This window comes from Artibeus jamaicensis, unplaced genomic scaffold, assembly GCF_021234435.1.
Source record: "Artibeus jamaicensis isolate MK-2021 breed Jamaican fruit bat unplaced genomic scaffold, CSHL_Jam_final scaffold_369, whole genome shotgun sequence".
Taxonomy (NCBI): Eukaryota; Metazoa; Chordata; class Mammalia; order Chiroptera; family Phyllostomidae; genus Artibeus; species Artibeus jamaicensis.
The window spans coordinates 28,048,207-28,073,864 of NW_026522042.1; the positions used below are offsets into that span (position 1 = coordinate 28,048,207).

At 42.5% G+C, this 25,658-nt stretch overlaps 1 protein-coding gene across 4 annotated transcripts in view; it reads left to right on the top strand.

The window, feature by feature from the left end:
- The first annotated feature begins 91 nt into the window (after positions 1–91).
- Positions 92–25,658, top strand: part of ATPSCKMT (ATP synthase c subunit lysine N-methyltransferase) — a 143,795-nt gene continuing 118,228 nt past the window's right edge. The window contains exons 1-5 of one of the 4 annotated variants that reach the window (XM_053657273.1): positions 92–164; positions 5,589–5,878; positions 7,436–7,573; positions 8,985–9,035; positions 15,542–15,637. In XM_053657273.1, coding sequence (XP_053513248.1) covers positions 137–164; positions 5,589–5,878; positions 7,436–7,573; positions 8,985–9,035; positions 15,542–15,637 — 603 coding nt within the window. In that variant the 5' untranslated portion in view covers positions 92–136. Of the gene's footprint in view, positions 165–5,588; positions 5,879–7,435; positions 7,574–8,984; positions 9,036–15,541; positions 15,935–25,658 lie in introns of those variants that run through there. The other 3 variants (XM_053657271.1, XM_037165430.2, XM_053657272.1) reach the window with 3 other exon arrangements.

Here is a 25,658-nt window from a genome sequence, read left to right on the forward strand (position 1 = left end):
GAGCATTCTTTTCTCCCTCCTTTCTACCCCTATTCCAAAAAGATGGTATAACCCAGTTCCGGGTTTCCCCCCCCCCCCACCGTTTGATTGCCGGAAATCTCGCGATGGAAGGAGGAGGCGGTGAGATTGACAGGGCATGGCGCGATCCTTGGATGCAGTCCTGGGTATAGATTCGCCTTGGGGCATGCTGTCGCCCGGGGTCGCTTTCCTGGAGTCCGTCCCTGTGGGGTGGGAGTGGGAGCCTCTGGCGCTGTTCTTCACTAACTCTGTGTCTGGCGTTGGGTGCGTGGTGCTCTTGCCCGCCTCGCCCCTTCTCTTTTCGGGGCTTGCGGGACTTCCCCGTCTGAGTCGTGGGTTGCGAGTGCGTTTGCTTGTACTGGTATCTAGTTGCCACAACCTGTTCAGGGCGAATGGGTCACACAGTGCTTGGCAGGCTCTTAATGTGATATGGGCACTGCAGTCCCACCGCCTGGGTGGGAATCACATCTCTGGTATTTTACTAGCTATGACTTTGGGTTAGTGCATAATCATCTCTGTGCCTCAGTTTTCTTGTCTGCAATGGTATCAATAATATTGTAGGATCTGTCTTACGAAGGTGCTATATGCATTCAGGGAGAACAGTGCCTGGCTCTTAGCAAGCTGTTTAAGTGTTAAGAAATGCCCATTTTGCGCATACGGTCCAGTAACTTGCCCGTTATACAGCTGGTTAGTAAGAAGCAAAATTGCACAGCCTCGGGCTAAGGGTCCCACTGTGAAGCCCTGCGTTGTTCTGCCTCGGAAAGCTCTTTCCTGGCAACGCTAAACGAATAGTACTCGGTCCCTTAAGTCACTTACACTGCTTTCTTTTCTTTTTCAATAGATTTTATTTATTATTTTTAGAGAGGGGAAGAAAGGAAGAGAAGCATCAGTGTGTGGTTGCCCCTGGCGCACCCCCCACTGGGGACCTGGCCCGCAACCTAGGCATATACCCTAGACTGGGAATAGAACTGGCAACACTTAGAGTCCCAGGCCGGCTCTCAACCCCTAAGCCACACCAGCCAGGGCTGCTTTTTCTTTAGAACACTGATCATGACCAAATATTTTGTGTATATTGCTTATGAGTTTTCATCCTTCCTGTACTCCAACTGCCAAAGAACACAGACTTACTCCTGTTTATTCCTAGTCTTTATTAGATACTCAAATGTTGAAATGAATGTATGCATTACATCATGGTTAAACCTGGCCTGAAAGTCAAGAACTGGCTTTGTCACAGGAGGGTTGGTGATCACTTAACCTCACTAATTCTCAAGTTCTCAAGACGATGATGGTCCAAGGACATTTTAGATTTTGGAGGCAAGTCTCAATTCACTTCAACTTTGCTGGTTCAGCATTTTCTCATTTCAAATGGTGAATTCTGCAATTTCTTTGGCTCATTAGATTGTTGTGAAGTATAGGAAATGTCTAAAGATGTTCTCCATACAGTTCAATTTTATTTCCTGTAAAACATAAGGGAAGAAAGGTTTTTCCTAGTATCATTAGGTGCTGTATGCCAAAAGCACACAAATGACATTAAAACAGTACAAGAAAGTCTTCTTAAAGGAGTAAAAATATGTTAAAGGGACATAAATATATGCTTTAGTTTTTCAACTGGTATGTGAACACAAGTACACAATAGCTTTTAAATACTGTGACATTAAAATATAAAGCCAGTTTTAAAACACAGTGTGGTAGGTTACAATTCCAAACAGGCTTGCTCTTTTTTTTCATAGCCTTCTTCATTTTGCTTGAACTTAGATGAGAACTCTGTGTACATTTTTGTGCATCTTAGTCATTGCATCTAGCTTTAGGTGATCCAGATCTGTCCCTGAAAATTGAAATTTTCAACAATTAACAGAAGTCAGTAACTAGGCAAGTGTGGGGACCACAGAAGTTCACCTTTTTGAGTCCTTTACTTTCAAGGACTGACTGCCTCCCAAATGCTCCATGAAAACAGCCAGTGGCCACCACAGCTCTCAGTTAATGGAATGGTTCAGTGTTCCAAAGAGCACATGTGACAGAAGTCTTTGTAACTTATTTATATCATAGTAAACAATTGCCTGGGTTGTTGGCCAGGTCCCCAGGTGGGGGCCTGCAAGAGGCAGCCTATTGATGTTTCTCCCTCAGATCCATGTTTCTCTCCTTGTTTTCTATCCCTTCCCCTCTCTCTAAAAAAACAGTAATAATAGAAAAATCTTTTAAAAAAGGGTGAGAAATTTGTAGAAAGTCTTGATTTTAGTTTTGAATCTTCAGGGACTGGTTTTTACTGATAAAAATCTAAACATTTTTTAATTGAATGGAGGTAATGGTGTAGTCATACATTAGATTTACACAGTAACTTTAAAAGAGCTCATACAAATTTCTGTGACGTTAATAGACTTGCAGGTGTAAAACCTTGTGAGAGAAAATTCAGTGATATAATTAAGGGATACACTGCTGCAGGTATTGCGTTTCTTAAAAACACAAATGCTGTAGTGACTTAGCTCAAAAAATTTCATCCCAGTGCGAAAGAGTAAAATAGACACTTAGCCTGGCATCACGGTCTCACACTTGCCTTCCTGTGCTATCTACCACTCTGCTCAGCAAATGGTTTCCCCACCTTTAGTGCCTGAGGTCCAAAGCTTGCTTCTTTTGCTAAGGCCCTTTTCCCCATCACCCTCATGCACAGATCAAATTCTGTGTGTTAACATCTTCGTGGTTCCATCGTTGGGATCCGTCTTTCTTCCACCTCCCCCTTTGTTTCCACAGCATTTTGAACACCTCATAGCATTTCTTACAACCTGTGTTGTGTATGTCTCACTGGGACCCTACCATGCACACAGGTTAGATGGGAGGCCCTGAAGACAGGAGCTCTTTTTTATATCTTTTGCTGGTTGAATTGAAGGATATAAGTCTACACAGGTGAAATAGAGTTTGGGTTGTCTGCTGGCTTATGCTGACTAGAGAAACTCTATTAATGGACAAATGGATAAACAAAAATGTGGTATATCCATACAACAGAATCGTCATATTTGGCTATAAAAAGGAATAAAGTATGGATACATGGTACAACATGGATGAACCTTAAAAACTATGCTAAATGAAAGAGGACAGTCACAAAAACCACGTACCATATGATGTCACTCCTGTGCAAGTCCAGAATAGGAACTCTATATAGAGACAGAAAGTAGACTGGTGGTTCTTAGGGCTAGGGAGTGAGGGGGAGGACGGGGGGGGGGTGGTCATTAAGGGGTTTCTGCTTGAGGTAGTGAAAATGTTCTAAATTTGTGACATAATAAAAATTTTAAATTCTGCATATTAAGTTTTATATGAATTACATCTCAAAAAAGTTGTTAAAAATTATTCATTCCCCCCACCCTACCCCATGATAATATTGAGAATAATCATGGCAGCTAACAGTCATCACTCTTCCAGGCCTGTGCTAAGGGCTTTATATACATTATTTATTTAACTGATTCAATAACCCTATGAAGATAGTATTATTTCCAAATCTTACAGGAGAGGAAACCCAGCCTGAGCAACAGCTTACCTAACAGCACACAACTAGTAAAGTTCTGAGACTCCGGAACGGTGTGACTGGAATCCTTTTAACTGCAGTGCTGTACAATTGGGATGCCCACAGGATAATTTTATACAAAGCATGGTAGATGTGCTTTGACTATTTAAAAAATAATCAAACGCATGACTACTATGGTGTGTGGGGTCCTCCATACAATGCTGCTAAGTCTAACTATGAATGTGTAGAAAACTCTTGCTTTCTATCAAACACCAGCATCTTCCTAAACTTTACTTTTATTTTACCTCCATTACTAGCACCAGCAGTAGAGTTTTGTTGTTTTTGTTTCTGAGTTGGTTTCTGCCACGATCCAGCTTTAGAATTCACTTTAGAGAAACTTAGACGTCAGGAAGAGCAAAGCTCCGTTGTGTGAGAGGTACTGTTGGTTGGTCACCGGCCCTGGAGCATAGACTCACTACTGTGAACCAACTTTTAGTGTGTCTTGTGTTCAAATTTGTACCTCCCCAAATTATAACACCACTTGTCATGGGTGTGGAATGTGGAACAATGACCCCCACTCCCAAATAGGCCCGTGTCCTAATTCTAGGAACTGAATGCGTTACAGGAGAGGTTTTTGCAGATGGGATTAAGTTAAGGAATTTGAGATGGGGAGATTATCCTGCATTAGCAGGGTGGGACTAATGTAATTACTGGGGTCTCTATAAAGGAAAGAGAGGCCAGAGGGTCAGAGAAAATGTTATGATGATAGTAGAAGTTGGAATGTTGTGGACCACTGGCCAAGGAATGTGATTGTTCAGCCTTTGGAAGCAAGAAGAAGCAAGTTAACCCATTTCAGACAGTTGACCTCTCAGAACTGTGGGATAATAAATGGGTATTGTTTCAACCCACTAAATTTGTGGCAATAGGAATCTAATCCACTGGGCTTTTGAATGGCTTGCTAATTACTGAAACTGAGAAGAATCTGTTGTCCTCCCCCCTTTCCTCTTCTCGCCTTTTCCTGTGGCTTCCTGTGTTTTTAATCTTAGCTCCTCAGCTAGATGGTTCACTTCTTCAGGGCAGGATGATCTTGTTCCCTGTGGGGTTCAAGTGCCAGGCACTGTTCTGAGTGCTTTACAGGCTCCCAGCCATTTCATCCTCACAATGACCTTGTGATCCCCACTTTGCAGATGAGGAGACTGAGGTTCAGAGAGGGGAAATCACACCATTGGCAAAGTATGTGCCTGGGGTCTTAAATACCCAGGCTCTCAGGCCCCTGCGCTTACCTGAATGCTGTGTGCCTCATTAATCAATTTCAAAATTAATTTCAAAGCACTTTCAATCTAAAATATCTGAGATCTTATTAAGAATGCATTTTAAAGGATAAAACTCAAGAGGAGGATATATAAGATACCATTTCACCGTGATTAGTGATGGGAATTTTTTTGCTTTATTACTTTTTATTACTTGTGATGGCATTGAAATGATAATTTTACTTTTTGTTCTTTTTAGATCTGCTTTAAAAATCTCATTATTACCATAGTTCTTTAAGATTTTTAGTGAAACCTGAGTCTTGTCTCTTATTACTTCAAATTGTCTGTTTCTAACTAGACTAGCGATGCCTGACCAATTTTGATATGAAATCCTTTCATCCTATATGAAACAGGGTAATAATTAGATATTTTCATGCTTATTTGTTTATGAGGCTTTGTTCTGAACCATAAAATATGGAGTTCTTGGTTAACATTTGTATTAATGGATATTGAATTCCTAAAATACCAAATAGGTATAAATACATTGTTTCCTAAAGTTGACTCTTAGAGACAAAAAAATAAAATGTTGGAAAGAAAAGAGTTTAGTCTTCCATTAGTATCAAATAATTTTCTCTAAAACACCTTAATTTAGTTCATGGAATTTAGAACTCATTATGGAATCCCACACTAGTAATTTAAATTGTATTCAGTTCAATTATCTTTGTTTAAAAAGCATGCATTTATGTCTTAATAAGAATGTAGAAAAATACTACCTTAAATTTCAGGTTTGGAGCTACCTATGTATTTTCTGCTTGCTCTCAATCTAGGTGCCCCCCCAGAAACACTTCCAGAAGAAAGTCAGTCAGGGTGTGTTCTACCTGCGAGTCTTAAAGGCAGCAGTGTGAAGAAGAGCAGCTGGGGCTTCTTCTTTACTGGGCTTGTTGGCGGGACACTGGTGGCTGTGTACGCCGTGGCCACTCCGTTTATAACACCTGCCCTCCGAAAAATTTGCCTGCCTTTTGTGCCTGCAACTACGAAGCAGGTCGAAAATGTCGTGAAAATGCTGCGAAGTGGAAGAGGACCCCTGGTGGACATTGGTAGTGGCGACGGTCGGATTGTGAGTGGCGATAACGCATTTTAAGGTTTAGTGCCAGAATTGTTAAAATCTCTCATGTTTCATATGAGGTTTATGCAAAGACTTGCTAAACCTGACAGTTTAATATAAAGTAGTCATTTCATTTTGTGTTTGGCTGAACTGTCACAACTTCCAAGGTGAATTCGGAATGTATTTTCCTCAGATTTAATTTTTTGCTTAAAGGAAAAATTTCTCTGTAGGTATGTGAGGTAAAAAGGTACAATTAATTGGTAATTGTGAAATTGCCCATTAAGGAATTTGGGCTAATACAGGTGGTATAGCTAGAAGAAACATTAAATCATGGAGTTCCACTGTTTTACATTTTCACCATATATGTTTGCTCCTACATTTACCTATACTTACACATGTGTAATTCCTATGGGGTAACAGTAAAGTAGGGAAGAGCATTAACCCCTACTTTTTGAAAGGTCAGATTTTAGTGACTTGAGCTCACTTTAACCCACCCCCCACAACCCACCGCTGGGAAGCCGTGTTACTTACTCAAGGTCAGTGACTAGCAAACGGGTGTCTCGGAGCATGTTTCTTCATGCATAAGGTGACACCTAAGGATTTAGGCCTCCATTCAATGAGCTGAACGGTGAGGGTAGCAGTAGTCAAGGCCAGTATTCTGGAAACCTCTCGTGTGGAGACCAGCAGGCCTCCACGATGCCTTTCAGCAGCCTCTGCCCACATGGGCCCTGCATTTTCACCATGGTGACCCAAGAATAATCAGGAAGAGGTTAAAAAGTGCCCTCTGTTTTTAAGAAATCAGAAGATGTATGTATTAATCAGGAGGAAGTTTTAAAATCCCGATTTGAATGCTTTACATGTTTGAATAGTGTCTTTATGATTTCTGTGAACATGGTTTCTTCTTAAGGGGCGACACTGTAGTTACTCCGGAAATTACTGTAGGTGGGATGGCTCCTTCAGGGATGCTCCCGTGGAGAGCGGCGGCAGGACCAGATGAGCCGAGAGACCAGCCCACTCTCCCTGTCCCCTTACCTAGGTGGTGGCATTGGCAGTTGACTTTATTCTGATTTGTTCCATTTTACTTTAACCTGTTTTCCATTTTGAGTGAGAATCTTAAATAGTAAGGAAATGTGTAATAAATTGCAAGTTCTTTATGGACAGGTTATTTTTATTGCATATTCCAGCTAGTTCACAATACATTCATCTTGCCTGCTGGTGTGATACCACTGATGGAGAGAGGCTGGGTTTTCAGCAACCTCTGTCAGGCTGACCCAGAGGTCGGCCAGTCCAGAATTAATGACATAGTTATCTGAGGCAAACCTGACGATTTGCTCTGATGCTTGAGGTGAAATCTTTGACAAAACACGGAATTGGAATTAAAATTGGCTGGCATTATCTTGTCCACAAATCTGCATAATTTTAGAGATCTATCTTTAAATGCTATCTTGAACAAAGGAGGTGACTTTTGATTGGATGTTTTGTGATCGTAGTCCATAAATAGGAAATATATCATTTTTCGGTTAAGTTGATGTTTATCTTTTTATCTTGAATAAATACCTCTTTCTGCAGGTGATAGCAGCTGCAAAGGAAGGATTCACAGCTGTTGGTTATGAATTGAACCCATGGCTAGTTTGGTACTCCAGATACCGTGCTTGGCGAGAAGGGGTACAGCACTTGGCCAAATTTTATATTTCAGATTTGTGGAAGGTATGTAAGGCAGAGAACAGTCCTAGGACACTCCGTCCGAAACTTTAAACTTCATCATTAATATGATTGCAAACTGAAAAATGTAGAAAAATAATTAAAATACAAGTGTATATTTTAGTGTAATGAAATGCGAACACATTTATTTATTTATTTTTAAGGATTTTATTTATTTTAGAGGGGAAGGGAAGGAGAGAGGAAGAGAAATATCAATGTATGGTTGCCTCTTGTGCATCCCCTGCTGGGAACTGGCCTGCAACCCAGGCATGTGCCCTGACTGGGAATCGAACCGTGATCCTTTGGTTTGCAGGCCTGCACTCAATCCACTGAGCTATGCCAGCCAGGGCTGAACACCTTTTAAATGGAGAGCTTTGCATATTGACTACTTCATAGTATAAGCTTAAGGTTTACAACATATTGAGCGTGTGAATCCCAAGAATTTGCCCAACTAAAAAGTTCTCATTTCTATTGCTTTCAAAATTTTGATCTCATTTGGAAATCCTATAAATTGTCATATAGGTATTAACTTACTAATGTTCTTGGTAAATAGTAGACTTTTCTGTGTGTGTGTTCACATGTGTGTATATTTAGAGAGAGGCAGAGATGGGGCAAAGAAAAGAAAGAGTCCACCAGCCATGCTTGCTGTGGTTTCTTCTGATCTTCATAAAGTGTAGGACACTTCCAAGTTTATTAGTACTCTTAAAAAAAGCTTTGTAATTTTGCTTTAGGAATGCTCCATGAAATAGCTTTCTTAAATAAGAATTTACCATTGTGATGGTGTCATCAGTAGCTTATAACAATTTACTTGTGTTTTGCTTGCAGTTTTTTTAATACCATATATACATAAACGATCTCTCTGAAAGATGACTTTTATTGGGCAATGAGAATTTTGACTGGCAAAGCACTTCCCCTCCCCCAGTTTTTCAACTAAAGACCATTTTATTGCATTTCTTACTTACTGTTTCAGAGACAAGGAGAGAGATGGGAATTTTAAGGATAGCTCAACATAAAAAACCAGTGGTCTGAGATCCCTTGATTTCTTGAAAAGCGATCTGGTATAGAGCAGGAAAGTGTGGACCTGGTACAAGTGGCCCAGGGCCAACTGTCTTGGCCACCAGCTGGTCATTGGTTGAGTCATCGGCCACCTGATAGATGACCCCTGGGGCGGGCCTGGCGTAGAGTCGCTGTGAGGATGGATGAGATGACTTATGGGGAAGCATTTGGAAAACTGATGGATTGAACTAACGTGAATGAAAGTGAGCATGTACTTTTGTCTTATGAAATCTGAAAGGAGGCTACTCTGTGACAAGCTACTATTTGGTGAAATGGAAAATTACTACTCATTTTGAAATAAAAATTAAGCAGGATATTTGGTTTTTAAAAATTCACCTATGAATGATTTCCTTCTCTTTAGGTTACTTTTTCGCAGTACTCAAACGTTGTTATCTTTGGGGTGCCTCAGATGGTGAGTGTGCATGCTTGTGCCCCGTCTGTTTGGTTGCAGGTCCTGAAGGCCCTTCCAGCTTCATCTCGTGCAAAACGGGGGCCTCCCAGATATCCGGAGGGGGACTGGATTTCAGTGTATTGGTTAAACAATACTTCAGGGTCTTACAAGGTTAATCATAAATTATCCAGTCTTATTTTTAAACTGTTGCTGCAGATAAAAATCTCAGTTCTCTAAAGCACTAAAAACTCTGGAGACTTCATGAGCTCCCAGTGTCGGAAGTAGTTGGAGGTTTTCATGGTCGCTCCCTTCTGTCCAGCTGAAATCCCTTGGGAAAGGTAGTGGGAATGCTCCCTTTGAATTGATCGTTCCTCTGATTTTGCAGTAAGGTAATTCTCAGGGCAGATGAGCACTGACTAGTTTCAGTTGACCTCAGATGACTGATGTGTACTGAACTTTGATTGTGTACTTTCAAAAGTGAAAGAGCTTCAGCATTGCACTGAAAATGGTCCTAAGTTTAGCCTTTAGGAAGACAACCAGGATGGGATGCTTTTGTTGTAATTGTTGCTTTACAGACCATGGAAAGAAGTCCTGTTTCACTTTTCAAAGTCGGTAATTGTAGCCATAATAATCTTGGTGAAATTGGCTGTTTGTTGAAGTGCCACTATAAAACTGATGTGGTTTTCAGTTTTAAAAAAAGAAATTTACTTTTTGTTTTCTTATTCATATCTTAATTTTTGTTCAAGAAGTTTTAATGCTTGAGAAATTTATTCATATCACTAGACCCTTCAGTGCAATGCCATTTTCTTTTATTTTTGAAGTCGATTTAGAAGTGTTGTGTTACATATTTTTGAAAGTGACAGGATTCTGTATGTTTGTAATTTTCATTAAGCCTGAAATTAAGATGAAACCTGGGTGTCTACACTTCTGTTGTAGAAATGAAAAGAGGCAGAAGGGCATGATCGTTGGCCATTAAAAACAAAACTATTCGGGATCATAGACTTACTATGGAATTTGATGGTTATTTTACTAGTTATGATGTTTGGGCATTCGTTCAGAATAACGAGCGTTGGGGAATATGACTAATTTGAAATCCACGCTTTCTAAAAATAGGAACTTGATTTTGGGGGGGACTTCCATGCAGTGTTGAGAGGTTAAATGCTGGTCTGAGATGTGGACTTACGAAGCCACGGCAGCTGTGTCCCAGTGGGGGGCAGCAGTGGCCTTTGGTAGTCACGGTCACACCGTAACCTGTGCCTCCAACTCATTGTGCTTCTCTTATCATGGCTGAGGTAGGGGCAGTTTTTGGAGCTGTTCACTCAGGGGAGAGAGTCCTATTATCTTCATGAATGCTTTTGCATTTATTGTCCATTCTTCTTAAATGAACATAGAAAACTTCTTAAATAAAGAACTTATAGTATTTTATTACCAAGAAAGAGGGGAGCAGCTGACATGTAGGAAGCACCTACATTCTTTGGGATGGCAGGGATTCAGCCACCTTGCGGTTTTCCACGCAGGTGGATTAATCATAAGTACAGGGGGCCCAGGTGGCTTCTGTTGGGTTAGGAGGCCCAGTTTCATGTGTGGAGGGCCCACACATGAAATTATTCTGCCTTCATCAAGCTTTGCCTATGTGGAGGATATGAGCGGGAGGGAGAGCACTGTCTGCGGAGCCAGGGGCAAGGTCTGCCGTCAGAGAGGTGAGTTGTGTGAGCCCTGAAAGTCCTTTTATCTCTGGGCCCCATCATTCACTCTTCTATGAAAATGCATTTCACTTCCCTGAGCACTTGTCAGTATTCTGGTCATGCCTAGGCAGTTCAGCAGAGCCAGTGTGGCGTGAAATGTTTCCTGGGCAGCTGAGGCACCTGTAGGTCATGGAGAGCCAGGAGGACCTTTAGGGAACTTCAGAGGTAGAAACCCTGGTGTTATAAATCCTCACCCTGCTTCTGATAGCAGGCTAATTATTCCTAACAGCTCTTTGCAGTCATAGCTCAAACATAGAGGTGGCCTAACATTTCAACCCTGGTGTGTCTTTAACATATAGGAATGAGGAATCCCACTGGACCTGGTAAATCCTGTAGTAGGACTGTAAATACCCACATTTAAGACTAGCTTATCTAGTGCCCAGGCCAATGTGGTTGGTTAGGGCTAATTTGGCTGGGCATCTTCCGTCACACTGAAAGACTAGCTTATCCACCGAGATCATCTTTTGAAAATGTGGAACAGATCGTTTGTATCCTTGTTTAAAACCCTTCTATGGCTTCTTGCTACTTCAAAGCAGTGAGGATAAGGCCTGACCCCTCGGCATGGCCGTGAAGCTTGGCGAGGAGTGGCCCCTACTTCTCTCAGCTGCCTGTCCACCAGCCCTGTTTTTTTCTCGATCCCTCGATGCCACTGTGTGTGGGGCTGTGTCCTTCCTCTGACTTCAGTCTCCCAGCTCTGGGCCTACATAGTGAACACCCGTTGACCACTTGTGTTCCAGTGTCTTTTCCTCTGAGAACGGTCCTTCCCCAGTGGGACGAGCTCCAGTGCTCCTTGTTTTTCACTCGCACAGTGCCTGCTGCTGTTACCTCACAGGAGTCGTTGCACATTTCCTTGTGTGGCCGCTTTGGCAGTGTTGCTACGGCCCTGCACTGCACGCCTGAGCGTGAAGGCTGGCCTGTCTTCTAGGTGCTCAGACCTCCAGCATGGCAGCCCCGGCAGAAAGTAATCACTCAGGGCATGTTTGCTAAATGAATGAATAAAAATGGTATAAACATACATGCCCATTAAGTATACTTTTCCCAGTGGGCTATTAACTTTTGTAACTTCCAAGAATGACTAATTTGAGTTGTGAATCTTGTTTTGAAATAATGAGTGAAAATATTATCAGCATGTTCTGATAAAGAAAAGCCATTCATGATTGAATTATCCTTCATCATTCATTTGACCAGTATTCATTCAGGGCCCACTTGGAACACTTTAGTGAATAAAAGAGAAAAACCTCCCTGTCCTGGGTGTTGATATGCTAGTGGGGAGATGTGAAGTGAGATGCCTATGTAAAATATATCAAGCCAAAGAACAGGGTAAGTGCTCTAGGGCAAACTAAAGCAAGAGAGGGATGGGGCAGAGACAGTGTCCCTGAAAAAGGGACATGTGGTGGTGCGGGAGGGAGCTGTGTGTCTGTGTCCAGAAGAGGGGAGCAGCGTTCCATGCAGCAGAATAGCCACTTGGAAGGCACTGCGGTGTGCGTGCCTGTTGGGTTCCAGAACTGCAGGGAGGTGGGGTGGCAGGGGCAGGGTGAGTGAGAGGAGCCAGGGAGAGGTGAGGTCAGAGAGAAGATGGGGCTGGGATGTGAAGGACTCTGGACCCTCCTAAGGTGGGAGCCAGTGCGGGTTTGAACAGAGGAGTGGAGGAACGGACTGGGGCTGAAAAGGATCACTGGCTGCCCTGGGGCGAGAGAAAGAGAGGAGTCAAGGGCAACTCCCAGGCTTTTGTCCTGAGCAACTGGAGGTTTGGAGTTGTTAATGAGCTGGGAAAGGTGCAGGTGGAGCGACTTGAGAAGATCAGGAATTCTGGGGCTGGTGCTGTTTGAGATGTGGGTGGGGAATGTGAGGTTGGTAGTGGTGGATGGAGGGCTCTGAGGCTCAGGGGAGAGGGCTGCAGATCAGGTTTGTAGGCATCGGGGCCCAGAGGACGTTGAAGCAGAGGCCTGGCTGACATCACTCAGTGAGGGAGCAGAGCCACCCAAGGCCTGAGCCCTGACCTCTGATAGATGAGGGGCACTCAGCCAAGGACTGGAGAGGAGGAGCTGGGGAGGATGACAGTGGGGCTGGGGTTGTGTGTGGGGGTGTGTTATGGAGAAGCGAAGTGAAGCCACCACCTCAGGGATGAGGCGTGATGAAGGGGCTCAAAGCTGCGCACGGCCATGTCTAATTTATTGTGTATGCCTCTGAGCTGGTTTCAGCTGAGCTTTAGGATTCTGAAGAGGTAATTAGAATATGTTGAGTTTGTGTTACTTTGAGGCCTGTGATTGTATGAGTAAGTTTGAATTCCATTAGACGTACATGACATATCACTGCTTCTCTTTGTGTATGATATCCGGACCCAAATTTGTTGCATATTTATGTGCAATTTAGTCAGTTAATTTCTTATGATTGAAATAGCTCCTTTCACTTTTAGTTTTATCTTAACTTAGCATATGACAGTCATTTGGAAATAAGAGACTGTAAATGAGAAAAGAATAATGGTAATATGAATACATTTACAATTATCCTTTTTATGAGCAAAATTACCATAAGAAACCCCTGATATTTTGGAAAAATATGTATTGTCTCATTCCTTGCTTATTTAATTTTTCCCTCAAGGAATAAACTTTTTTTAGTCATCTTTATCTGGCTGTTAAAAAAAATAGAAATATTCCATCCTTAATGGAATTTATTCTTTGTTATCTTGGTATTGATGCTAATGAAGAATCAGAATTGTGGCTCACTTTAGCCATCAGTGATGTAGAGAAGCTTTTCCAAGCCAATTTTAAAAGTATAAAATTTCTGTAGAAGTACTGTCGATTTGTCTTGATTTACTTTAGTGCCTGTAAGGGAAGTAGTTTTTGCTTGGATCTAGGTTTCTAAATACCATTTCCTGCCCAGAGGAGCTTGGAATGTGTGAGAAATGGTTGATTCCATGCTGAGGAAGGAAAGATCCAAAAACCTGCCACCCTTTTTTGAGCCCGAATATAAGAAGGTGCCCAAAATACTTATAGGAGCAGGTCCGAAGGAAAGAGAAGCCTGCTTGAAGAGCTCCCAGGAGCCAAACTGGGACAGTTTGTGCATTAGAATAAATGGAACAGTAGTGGATTGCCACTTACTGAGTGAAGTAACCTAATGGTCCATCCTACAGTGATAGCTAGCTAGGTAGATAGAGAGAAGGGAAAGCTGTGTCTGCAGTAGAAAGTAGAATTTCATCCAGAAGGAATAGTGGGGTTAGCAGATCCACACTTGGCAACCATTGCAGCAAAAATGGACTCAGGCCAGAATCATCAGTGAGAGCCACAGCTAGTGGGGGGACAGCTTGATGAATAGCTGGGTATGCATGTCCTCTCTCTCAAGGTGTGTCCCCCATTATAAAGGAAAAATAGCGATCACACTGTGGAGACACCCGACACCACCTCAACTGAGTGGTGGTCATCACCCTCAAAGCAGCAGGACCTCCTGGGCATCTGACGGGGGTGGGTCCTGAGATGTTCACAGCCCCACTAACGGGTCATTGCCAAAAGACTCACCCACTGAGTCATCATGAGCAAACACCAGAGGGACAGAGGGACCCCAGTGAGGGCTGTTTGGAAAACTAACTGGCCCATATAGTAAAGGATGTTATTGTCATGAGAGGCAAAGATGTGAAGGAACTATTCTCGATTAAAAGAGGAAACATTACAGCTAAATGCAATATGGAATCCTAGACTGGGGGAAAGCCTTGTAAAGGACATTTAGTATTGAAACACTTGACAAAATTGGAATATTACTGTTGGAATTATTTTATTGGAGCATAATGCTAAATCTGCTGAATGCAATAACTGTACTGGGGCTATTTCTTAGAAAGTATTTTCTTAGAAAACACTGACGTATGAAAGAATAAAGGAGCATGTTGCGTGCAACTTATTCTTCAATTAGAAGAAATGTTCATAGAGAGAAGAGGAAATATTGGATAAAGCAAACACGACAAACTTTTCTTGCAACTTTTCTGTAAGTTTGAAATTGTTTCAAAATGGAGAGAGTGGAAAAAATATTCTTGGGAGGTGAAGATGATAATATATTTTTAGGATATGAAGATAAATTTTAAGTGATTATTAATTTGCTGATATAATTACAATGTCAGTACTTTCAGCAAAGAATAAGATAATTTCTCCACAGGTAGATAGGTAGTAAGATGATACAAAAGTAATAAAAGGATTTTACTGTTTATATGTTGACTATCAAGGAGTCAATTATTAGTATATTATTGATATATATATTTAAAAAGTATGAAATATTTTACATTTTAAGTTGGTTGAATGTGTATAATTTTAAGCCTTATTTTATATTTTATTGAATCTAGGTGTTATTAATTTTAAGGTACACTTTTGCTATTGAAGAAGAAAATATTGCCAATTATAATTCTAAGACAATGTCAGTAGTAAGATTTCAGAGATGTTGAAATGTGGAAAAATATGTTAAATAGTTAAGATAGAATAGAGTGAAATGTTTAGGTAGGTAAGTAATTGAAACCTGCTTCTCATTTTAATTGTTGTGACATCATAATTTTAGTTAGAAAACCAAAAATCTGTGATAAAAACGGCATAGTTCACAGTTGATACTAGAAGTCCTTACAATTGTTGTCAGAGTGACTCCTGTATTTTGATGGATTGTTTGGTAACGTATCTGCCCTGAAGTGGTCTTTTTTACAATTAGCAAGGTTTACATGGGTATTTTTAGGGTGTCAAATACAGAGGGACATTTAGGAATCATTTCCTGTGACTCACTGCTTATAATAGTGACTGTCATTCTCCACAGATGCCGCAGTTGGAGAAGAAACTTGGGCTGGAGCTTCAGGATGATGCTAGAGTCATCGCTTGCCGGTTTCCTTTCCCACACTGGACCCCAGACCAGGTCACTGGAGAGGGGATAGACACTGTGTGGGTGTATGACATGAGCACCTTCAGAGGGACTGAACAGAGGCCGTGAAGGTCAATGCACTTTCAGTTGCTCATTCGAATATATAACTTATTGAGAGTCTTTTTCTTGAGTGTTGGTGGTCTTTGATTTTACGGAGACATTTTACAGGGAGGTAACAGCCGTGTGTTTAGCAAAGAGTATACATTTGTTTGGCATGGCATGAGAAATTACTGTTACTTTCCTTAATCGTTGGAGGAAACAAACAAGTTCTAAACAGTTCGTAGATTTAAAGTCCCCTTTCACGGTATATTCTACAAAATGTGCTTATAGCTTTTATGCCCTTGGATATATGAAAATATGAATAAGTGATGGATGTGGGTGGGAAAGAGGTTGACAGCTCTTCACATTTTGAAGAATATGATTTAATGCCACAGATGAGAAGAAACAATTTAAAAAAGATGTCTATTAATAAATGTTTGCTGTTTCCTATAACTTTATTCATACTTAAGATTTATCTCTTCTCTATATGTTCATGGCAGCATTAATTTTCTAAGGGATTTAGAGAGGCATTTAGATTTTATAGCATTTATTAGGAATAACTTGTTCCTAGGCTAGATTACCATATTGTATTGAATCTAAGAGGTGTATGTGTGTGTGCAAATGTTAAGTATTTTAACATTTTTGAAATTGTTCATATAAAACAAATGATGTTTTTTATAGCTGTATTGGGCAGTGTTGTGCATAATCAGTTACCAGTGCTAGAACCTTGGGTTTGATTAAATAGGGTTTTCAGAGAAGATAAATGAAGAGTGGAGTGATTGGCAATGATTTAACAGTAATAGAAATGGATGTGAGCTTTGGAGTTAGCTGCCCTGGGTTCAGGTCCCTGCTGGTCCGCAGCAGGAGGCCTTGGACACTCTCAGAGCCTTGGTTTCCTGAGTGTCCTTGTCATTGGCATGATGTACTCAACAGGGAGACAGATTTGTAAAACTCAGTGTGTTATCTTTGGTCTGTAAATAGTATTTCTTACTACTTCAGGTGCTAATGAAAAGCCGATTCACAGAAGTTAGTAGATTATTTCTCCTAGTCACTTCTTTATTTTATGAAAGCAGCCATTTATTGAATATTTCTCATTTATGAGAAGAGATGACTGATTTAGATAAAGACAAGTTAAGGAAAACCTTCAAATTTGAGTAGGCAGGTTTCATATATCTGAAAAATTAATATTGAGTGGTAGCTCTACTAATCCCTGCTTATCACAGAAAAGAATTGAACTCCCAGCCATACCCCTTATAACCTAAATACCAAACTGTCTTAGAGATCTGATAAAATAAGGTGATTTGTGTCTTTTACTAACCTTATAAAAATGTGATCAATTTGATAATTTTTATTTAAATGAGAATCAACTGGGGACTCATTAATTCATTCAGCAAATACTGAGTGTCTGCTCTGCAAAGAGCTTTTCCAGTTCAATGGTGAATGGACAGGCAAAGCCCCTAATCATGAAGAATTTATGTTCTGGAAGTAGAGACAGAGATAAGGTGAGTGAATGTTACTGTGTGTGAAGTTCTTGGAAAGAAATAAGTGTGATAGTACAAGGAGCAGCTGTGTGTGTTATGGGTGAGGGGATGGGGTGGTGTGGACATTTGTCAGGGTGTTGGCTGCCACCATCTTTCCCCTTCCCACTCAGCCCTGATTTCCTAATGAAGAACAGATTGTCTGCCATGGCGTGCAACTTTGGTGTCTGCCCCTCACTGTCACCTCCGCTGTGGCCAGCCCTATTACTTGGCTGGGCTTGCTTGGAGAGGGACCCATTGTAGCTCATTGCCAGGACAGTGTGGTGGACAGAGGCAGTTGTATCCCTGGCCGATTTGTAGAGGCATTGGTTATATGCAGAGTCACAGATAGTTGCCACTTGTGGAGTCTCTCCTTTAGCTTCCCAAGAATCAGATGATGCTTGATCTTGCAACCTCAGAGTAAAACAGACCATTTCATAGAAGTATTGTGATTCACAGAACCTACAAGAGTTTTAATTGCTTCTTAAAATTGTGTCTTTAAGTAAAAACTGTTCAATAAGATTTTTCCAGTGGAGGTTATTGAGGCTTCCCTGATTGGCTACTTTTTGATCAGTTACTAGGTTAAAGACATTGATTAAATTTGCATGTGACACAAGGTAGGGAATGACAGCTACTATGTTTGATGTCAAAAATAGGTTTAACCTGGCTGGTGTAGTTCAGTGGATTGAGTGTGGGCTGCAAACCGAAGGGTTGCCAGTTCGATTCCCAGTCAGGGCACATGCCTGGGTTGCAGGCCAGGTCCCCAGTGGTGCGCGTGTGAGAGGCAACCACACATTGATGTTTCTCTCTCTTTCTCCCTAAAAATAAATAAATAAAATTTAAAAAGATTATAAAATAGGCTTAAAAATGACTGTGCAGATTGAAATCTGAGATAAGTAAAATTTAAAGTTTAAAATAAAACACAAAAATAGCAATACAGCTTAGGGCTGATGCAGCCTAACAGAAGCCATTCTGAACAGAGACCTGCAGGGTCCCTTGACACTGAGGTCAATGATTTGAGCTTATTCCCACCTGAACATGTTCCCCAAAAGCATGGTTCCAGGATTGCAACTAGGTTTGCCAGGTGGGCCTCATTAGACCCTCAGGCAGGCTGGCTCTCAGATTTCCTGCAGAAATGTGAAAGCAAGTTGAGAAGGTTTAAGAGATGAGATTCTCTTCTGCACACACCGTGTGTACCATTGCTGGGTTACTGGTGTACACCACGACAAGTTACAACCAAAGAGAGTAGAAAAAATGCAGAATTCTTGACATTTAAACCACAAATCCCAGTACTACCTCTCTGCCAAAGTACTTTCGCTAAGGGCCAAGTGTGTGAAAGACCTGCTGTAAAGAAGTAAATGTTCTCAAGTTCAGGAGTCTTCTGGACTTATAACCTGAATTTCCTAGCATAGGTCTGGCTTAGTGCATTCCAGGGAAGACTTCCAGGTCATTGCAGTGTATATACTTAAGTCTCAACAGACAAACAAGCACATAACTTAGTTGTGTGGTGTGTCTTTCAACTGTTGGCGCCACAATGTGTCCAGCTCTTCATTAAGACATGTCCTCTGACTCAGGCCACCTGTCTCAGAGCAGGCGACGTCAGCAGGCCAGCCAGAGGTGCACAGACACTGCTCCCTCCTACCCAACACTCATTGTTCTTCTTCCTTAGTAATAGAATCCCCAGTTTTTCAGGTGTGAGGCATCGATGTCCTCAGGGATGACAGGCCCTGCCAATTGTTTGGTCCCATCTCTCGGGCATCACAGTGGGTGGTGGGCATGTGATCCAGTTTCTGCCAGTGAGGTTTGCAGGACTTCTGCTGGGAGCTTTGGGAACAGTTTTGTTGCTGATAGGAGGTGCTTGAGGAGAGAGTATCTTTCTGCATAGGATAGTAACACCTGCATAGGATAGTTAACAACTAAGGTTTTAGCAGCCACTTGCAACCACTGGAGGAAAGTAAAGATGAAAGCCAAGGTGCAGAAACCGATGGGGCAAAAAGAAGGCAAGACTCTGGTCTTTGATGATGTCACTGAGTTGCTGAACTGACCTGGAGCCTCCGACTTGAAGACACCTTGTTAAGTGAAGTAATAAACAAGTGTTGTTTTTAAGCTGCTTTGACTTGGTGTTGTGTTATTTGCCCCATGCAGTAACCTGACAAGGATAGGAGGGTGTAAGGCTGACCTGGGGTGAGGGGAGCCCAGCAGTGGGTGAAGCAGTCACCTGTGAGCCCACCTTCCCTGCCTGCTCCAGAGGATATGGCACTTGTTGGCCAGGTCAGAAGGGGCATCCGAAGTGTGCGAGAGGGGCCAGAGAGCTCTGGGGTGGGGAGACTACTCCCAGAGGAGCTTCCAGAGTGCCACCGCCTGGGACATTGTACCAAGTCCGGAGGGCTGTGAGCTCGGACCCGGCCTTCAGAGCTGACATCTCAGCAGACATCCTCTTCGTGAAGACGGGGGCAGGGGTGAGGAACGGCAGAGCTGCAGCTCATTCCCTGCATCTGGAGGGTTTATGAGGGAGAGAGGAGTTCCCAGGATCAGTAAGGAATTAGGAAAAGGCAGGAAAGAAGGTACCTTCAGACAGTCCTTGGCAGGTCCGGCTGCCAAGTAGGGAAGCTGTGCTGTGGACTGCGTGTTCATGTCCTAAAAAGTCTGTGCACCACAACCTCCAGTGTGACGGCATGAGGAAGTGGGGGCTTTTGGGTGATTAGGTCATAAGGGGAGATCCCTCATCAGTGGGATTAGTGCCCTTATAGAGACCCCAGGGCTCCCCCTCAGCCTTTCCACCTTAGGGAGGACACAGGGAGAAGCCAGCCATTTATGAACCAGGGAGCAGGTTCTCACCAGACACTGAATCTGCTGGTACCTTGATCTTGGACTTCTTATCCCTGTACTGTGAGAAATAAATGCTTGTTTAAGAGTCCTGGTCTGGTCTGCTATAGCAGTTGAGCTGACAAAGACAAGCTGGAATCTTAGAAGAACCACCGCCAGTACTACCCAGACTTGTTGGGGACCCAGCCAGTGCTTCCTTAGCTGGCATGAGGAAAGGCAGTGGGAGGGGAACCAAGCTTCACGAGGATTCACGGCTGGGCAGGGCGGGCACCGCCCCCCTGATGTGATGGTGGGGGCTGGTTGGCTGGGTTGGGGTGCAGTTGGTGCCATGCTCACTGAGAAGGCCTTCCTGGCAGGGATCTCCTTTGAGCCACCCCTTCCTGGCTCATAAGGAGATGCTTCTGGCATGGTCTGTCCCTAAACTAACATGGATGGTATAAAACAGAATAAAGGAATGGACAAAGTCACAATGAAAAACTGAAATGAATTCTAGGTGGTAAAAGGTTTGAAAACATACCTGAAGAGGCCCAGTTAAAGAGGTGGTGTATGTGTGCCTGGAGGAGAGAAAGAATGTTTGGAGAAGTCAGGACAGATGTTTTCTAATAGTTGAAGGGTTGCCAAGCAGCAGAAGAAAGGAACTTGACTGTGTGCCCCTGTTGCCATCCTAAGGGAGGAGGTGCTGTCTTTATTATTATTTTTTGAACCAAGGAGAGTTGTCACTTTGCTCAGTCACATCAACACAGGAGCACAGGGTCTTCCTACACTCACTTCTTGTAATTATATGTGCTCTGACCAGCTCTGACTGTGAATCTGTCATTGGGTGGGTCCTAAAGGGACATGAACTTTAAGCTCAGTCTGAAATGCAGTTTTAATTAGACATTTAAAGTTAGAATGCATTGCCTTTGAATAGGGTTAGCTCCTTGTCACTCATGTTACTGGAGCAGAGGCAGGGCAGCCACTTGGTGGGGATGTTGTAGAAGGGATCCATCTGCAGGCAGGTGCAGAGTCCTAAAGTGACCTGAAATGACAGTGAGCTTTCCAACCTTCGCAGGGCCGCCTTCCTGTACCCTTTTAGCCAACCTCCGTGGGTTTGTGAGCCATCAAAGTTGTCCTGAGCAGTAAAGTGTTCATCTCCAACAGAACTTAGCATCCCCTGAGCATGAGGAGGCTGTAGCAACTTTTGACTCTGATATTGCAAAACAAAGTACAGGCATACCTTGTTTAATTGCACTTCAATTTATTATGCTTCACAGATGTGTTTTTACAATTTGAAGGCAACACCCTCCACCAGCAAGAAGATCGTGACTCATTTTATTGTGACACTTTATTGTGGTGGGGTGGAACCGATCCCACGTTTCTGAGACATGCCTGTAGTCAAAATATTGGAGAGGCTGATGAATGAAGACAAGCTGTGTCTAAACTCCAGTGAAGAAGGCGGAATGATCAGAGAAGAAAGTTGGAATGTATAAAGCCCCAGAGGGCTTTGCCAGAGAGAAGAGCTGTGTCCTTAGTACTGATTAGAATCAGGGACAGTTCTTGAAGCCCTGGGAGAAACATGTCCGAAATAGTGCCTTGTCCCCTTCTAAGTGACACTGCCCCACCCACGACTTTGCCAAGGGAGCAGCTTTATTATGAGGATCCAGAGCTCCCTGTTTCCTCTTTCTTGACGGGACCAAGAAAAGGGCATGTGAGCCAAAGGCAGGCCACGGAGATGAAGAGTTCCTGTTGAGAATTTAAATTGGGAAACAGAAAGATTGGGGACATCTGGGTGGAAGTTAAGGTCAGGAAGCTGAGATCGGAGCCACTTGGAGAGCTGTGAGACAAGAGAATAACAGGCTTCTCTCTGGGTCAAGGGCTCAGTCCAGAGAGCAGGCCGGTCAGGAAGGGTAGGGGCTTGCCACGGGCCCTTCCCCACCCGTTGTCAGTGGGGCCAAAGGGCCAGGGCAGCAGGGGCAGGGCTGTCCACTGTCCCTAGAACGTCTCAGCCTACCTCCCCATTGTGTTCGGCTGTGTGTCGTGTTCCTTGAAGAACTCCGTTTAGGAAATAGGTTATTCTATGATGAATGAAAATAGTATTGTCACAACAGGTATTAAACACAAGGAACTTACGATCCCCAAAGATGGTATGGGCCAGTATAGTTAAATGGAAAAACAAATATTTGTATTAATGTAGGGAAATCTCCATCTAAACAGCAAAGTTTCTGTGCTCACAAAACTTCAGACATCCGAGATTCTGTTAGGCAGAACTCTTCCTTTAAAGTGTTCCTGTAATGACATAATCATGTGTGAAGGGGCACACTTGTGACTTAATGGACTGGTGCAAATTGAACATGAACAAAACCACATAACTTTTATAGGTTAGGGAAATTTGATGTCTTACGTTTTCTAATTTAATATTATAATGTGAACAGTATCCAAGAAGGATTGATAAAACAATATCTCGGTCATTAGGTTTAATTCAAGGATGGGAGGGAGCAATCAAGTTCGTTTTCTTCTCTGCAGTATTGTAGGATGAAAAATGGGGCCATGAAGTTATTTTTTGTAAGCATAAATTCTATTGTCAGAATAATTTAAAACTTTGTGAGGGTATGTATGTCCCACACCTGGTGGGTACATTCAAGTGGGAAGGTCTCACAGGGTTTGCTGTGAAGATAGCTTTGCAGTGTTATTCCTGGGGAACGTGACAACTTACAGCGGGACTCCTGCCGTAAGGCACTAATTAGGCTGAGTGCTGGTACGGCATAGCCGGCAGTCGGCAAAGCTGTAAGGCAAGTGAAAAGGGACCATAGTTCTGGCCATCTTCTCTCTTTGCTCCCCTACCTCCCCCCGCACCTACCTGTCCCAAGGCAATTCCCCTCAGTCATTTGATCACCTGTCCTTTTCCCCACATGTCCACTCATCTTTGATTTAAGGGTTACATTATGTTTTTGCCATTTTCAAGGGCATTTGCATTTTGTTAAGAAGCACTTTAATATGAATTTGAATTTTCATGAGACTGAAAGAGATGGGTTTGTAATGGAGAAATGTAAGATTGCTTGTTTCTACCTGGCTCTTCAGAAAGGCAAATTGTGGTTACCATAGTTTCTCTTGATCTGTAAGTGTTAATTATGAACGGATATTCATAGCCCAGAAACTACAGTAACGAGGCCAGCTCTCATGTATTGACTGTCTATCATGTTGAAGGTCTTTTACATACATTGTTTTTAATGCTTATATTAGCTCTGCATTGGAGATAATGATATTTGTGGGGAAAGCTCCTCTGCTCTGGAATTGATCCCATCTATTCAGTTAGACATTAGCAGCATCTGAATAACTTGAAGCTTGGGTCCCATGCCTCTTTGAATCAGAATAACTTCCTTCATAGGCACAGGGTGGTCCTTCAGTTAGACACATCAACCTGAAAGAAGGGTAAAGCAGCAGATTATCCAGAGTTTTGTTCAACCCACTCAGAAGTAAATAGATAAATAGTATCTCCTAACAAGCAGACCTGAATTACCACCTGCCTTTTAGGTCTACCCATGTGAGGGTAGGTTAGTGCAACTATAACATCTATGCTGGAAAATAAGCAGTTTGTGAAAGTATACATTTGTATTAGTTTGCTCAGTTCCCCATAGGAAAAAATACTGCAGATCATATGGCTTAAACAACAGAAACTTATGTCTCATAGTCTGGAGGCTGGAAGTCCAAGATCAGGGTGTCAGCAGGTCTGGTTTCTCCTCAGGCCTCTCTCCTGGGCTTGCAGATGGCTGCCTTGTCCTTCTGTCTTCACATGACCTTTCCTCTGTGTGTATCTGTGTCCTAATCTCTTATAAGGATACAAGTCCTATTGGATTAGGATCCACTTATATGACCTCATTAAACCTTAATCACCTTTTTAAAGGCCTTGTCTCTACCTAAAGTTACATTCTGAGGTACCAGGGATCAGGGCTTCAACATGCAAACTGTGGGAGGACTATTCAGTCCCTAAGGACTGGACTCAGCCTCAGGGGATCAGTTGAGACTAGTTAAGCACATTTTGGTGGGTCTGTGTGGAATAGCTATGAAAAAGACTGCAGAGTGACTTGTGCCAGTGCACCTGTGATTGCCAGATAGATGCTCCTCTCCTGTAACAACACATTCTGCAACCATGCACATTAAGCATAACTGGCTTAACAGAAAAAGGAGGGTCAATAAGAGGCCACTCAGAAACAGCGCAGCCTTGAAACCACAGCATTAGTGGGAACAGTCATTGGTACCCGGAGATTACTTGGACAATGCAGACAGGCAGCTCTGTGGTGCTGCAGACTGCCCAAGGGGATAATAATAAAATAAAATAGCGTGGGAAGTCTGGTTTGGGGGATGGACAGAATGCAGATGAACACAGGCCTTCCACTCTGTCACAAGCCCAGGACTGTGCAAGGCGCATGTGAGCACATCCTGCCAGAAATAACTTGTGAACATATGAGAAACTGGTAACAGCTTTTTCCTGTAAGGAGAGGGGGTGAGGATTGGGATGTGAGGTGAGAGGAAGACACCTTTCATTATACATTTGAGAATATTTCTTGCGCTTTTTACTATATATATGATTGTTCAAGGCAAAGTCAGTATTTTACAGGTCAGATATACAGATAGAAGTTTAGCTTCAATTCACATATGAGATGCCAGTTTTTAGAGAATGTACAGGAGAACTACTCAGTGATGATGTGGGATTGAGGTATGCTGAGCTGCTGTGACTGAGGACACTGGTAAATAAGACTCTGGAAGATCAGAGACCTGGGGCATTTCAGAACAAATAACACCAGCGCCCAGAGCTTTTATGAAGATGGAGAACTGAATGTCAATGACTTGTCTTGGTTAAATATTGTTAGTTCCTGATCTTTCTTTCTACCTCCAAGTCTTCCCCCAACCATGTATGTCTTTATCATAAATGGGAAGAGAGAAGCACATGATTCGTAAGATTTAGGTCAGCAGCTTAAAGAACCCAGAGTTAGAAAGGCACTCAGACAGGAGGCGGTGGGTGGGCCATGGTGTGGACTTGGTGTGGAGGGCGAGAGGAGCAGCCCTGGGAGGCGCCTCCTCCCTGGCCACACCTCCCCCTCCATCCTTCTCTTCCCTGCCTGCTCTGGGGCAAGTCATCTCTGTCCCTCCCACTGGTCGTCTTCCTCATTGTCCTGTCTTGCCTTCTCTGAGAGTTTGCCACCAAATTCTCAGAGAAGGACTGGTTATGACCAATACTCAATTTTAACAGCAAGTTAAAAGCCACAGTGCTTTCTCTTTTGCCATATATATGGTATATATTACATATATAATATACTTATATATTTATAATGTGTTATATATAAATATAGACTTTATAAATATATAAATATATTACATCAAAGTGTGTAGATACATTAAATATTATATAACATTCATATGTAATATGTATTTTTATATATAAAAGATTTTATTTTATTTTTAGAGAGAGGGGAAGAGAGGGAGACAAACATTGATGCAAGAGAGAAACATTGATTGATCAGTTGCCTCTCGAATGATTGGGGACCGAACCCGCAACCCAGGCATGTGCCCTGACCAGAAATCAAATTGGCAGCCTTGTGCTTGGACGATGCCCAACCAACTGAGCCACACCGGTCAGGCTCTCTTCTGCTTTTATA